General features: G+C 39.6%; 1 gene segment (V, D, J or C); it reads left to right on the plus strand.

The window, feature by feature from the left end:
• Window positions 1-293: 293 nt before the first annotated feature.
• On the plus strand, window positions 294-854 carry LOC114634215. The segment is given in 2 exon segments: window positions 294-339; window positions 421-854. Coding segments are annotated over 2 exon segments (480 nt in total).
• The last annotated feature ends 840 nt before the right edge of the window (window positions 855-1694 follow it).

The following is a 1694-nucleotide window of genomic DNA, read 5'->3' on the forward strand; positions in this document are numbered from 1 at the left end:
ATTTTATTGCCCAAAATAAATTGCTATGTGGAGATAAGGATAAAGCAAACTAGAAGCTTACTGTCTTTGCTCCTGCTTAAATTCCCACATTAGCTTTGAAAATCCAGATAACATTTCCCCCAGTCTCAGCATTTGAAATGGTTGCAAAAATGTGATAGTATATGCCATGTGACGATCTAAAAATTACTCTTCTTCATGAATATGTAAATTATAGTTTGTGGTTGTAAATATAGGTTGTCCTCACTTCTACAGCATCACATTTCCTTCTAGTCTCTATGCACAGAGGTTCTAACATGGAATGGATTTGGATTATGCTCTATCTGCTGGCAGCAGCTACTGGTAAGTGGATTCCTAGTAGTAGGCATGAGGGATAGAGACAGGATGAAATAAAATGTCTTCCATTTTATTTTCTCTCAACAGGTATCCACTCCCATGATCATCTGCAACAATCTGGTTCTGAACTAAAGAGTCCTGGATCTTCAGTAAAACTGTCATGCAAGGATTTTGACTCAGATGTCTTTCCTATTGCTTATATGAGTTGGATAAGGCAGAAGCCTGAACATGGGTTTGAATGGATCGGAGACATACTCCCAAGTATTGGTAGAACAATCTATGGAGAGAAGTTTGAGGACAGAGCCACACTGGATGCAGACACAATGACTAACACAGCCTACTTGGAGCTCAGCAGTCTGACATCTGAGGACTCTGCAGTCTATTACTGTGCAAGGCACTGTGTAACAGCTCATATCTGGAACATGTCAAAAACCTCGGAAGGAAAAGGAAGTAATTTTGGGGCTGATATTACCACAAAGAATAATGAAAGCAATTGTTCAAAACCTGTGGTTAAATATTGAGGAAAATAGCAGCAGGAGTAAGAAATCAGTCTCTTTGCATAAGGGATTTCCCTAATCTGCCTGCATGCAAAAATCAGAGAGCAGTAAGTTTTAAATTACTAATATTGATCCACATATTCCTATGATGATGTCACTATGAGAACATATCTACCATATTTGGAGAAATATCTTTAAAGAGTTTGATTACATATTGAATTAGTTTTCAGTTTCTAGAAAATGACAGATATTACCGTTGAATTACTTTACTATTAACAAAATGAATTCTTTGACACAGTAATTCATGAGATCTGAGGTTTAGGTTCTGAGACCAACCATGATCACTGTTTCCACATTCACTTCCCTGTAATCACATTCTGTTACAGGACAATTGTGGGACTATGAAAGGTAGCATGGTTGCCAGTTGACCTAAGGCTAGAAGACTTGGAGACCCTGAAGAGATAGTAGGAGCTTTGCCTGCTGCAGGGCACCAGGCCCCTGTCACTAGCTCCCCCCCATAGATTTGTGGCTATCAATCACTTAAGGGCAATGATGTAACCCCCTCCACATGTAGATGAGGAAAAGAATGTGACCTTTGGTCACATGCTCAAGATAGAGACACCATTCTAATGAGGTATTTAGAGGTCTGGAGGGCTTAGCCAATAAGCTTTCCTCCCAGATATTCCTCCCTGCAAAAGATATTTAATCTCAGGCCCACACTGTGAAGTGGGGTATGATTTTATACATCCATTTTCTGCCTTGACAATAAATGCCTTAAAATCATGGACTCTCCTTTCATCTGGATCTACCATGGGGAGATACAGAGATGGACTTCACACACAGACAAGCTATCTAATCTCTCTG

This window comes from Grammomys surdaster, unplaced genomic scaffold (genome assembly GCF_004785775.1).
Source record: "Grammomys surdaster isolate TR1022 unplaced genomic scaffold, NIH_TR_1.0 917, whole genome shotgun sequence".
Taxonomy (NCBI): domain Eukaryota; kingdom Metazoa; phylum Chordata; class Mammalia; order Rodentia; family Muridae; genus Grammomys; species Grammomys surdaster.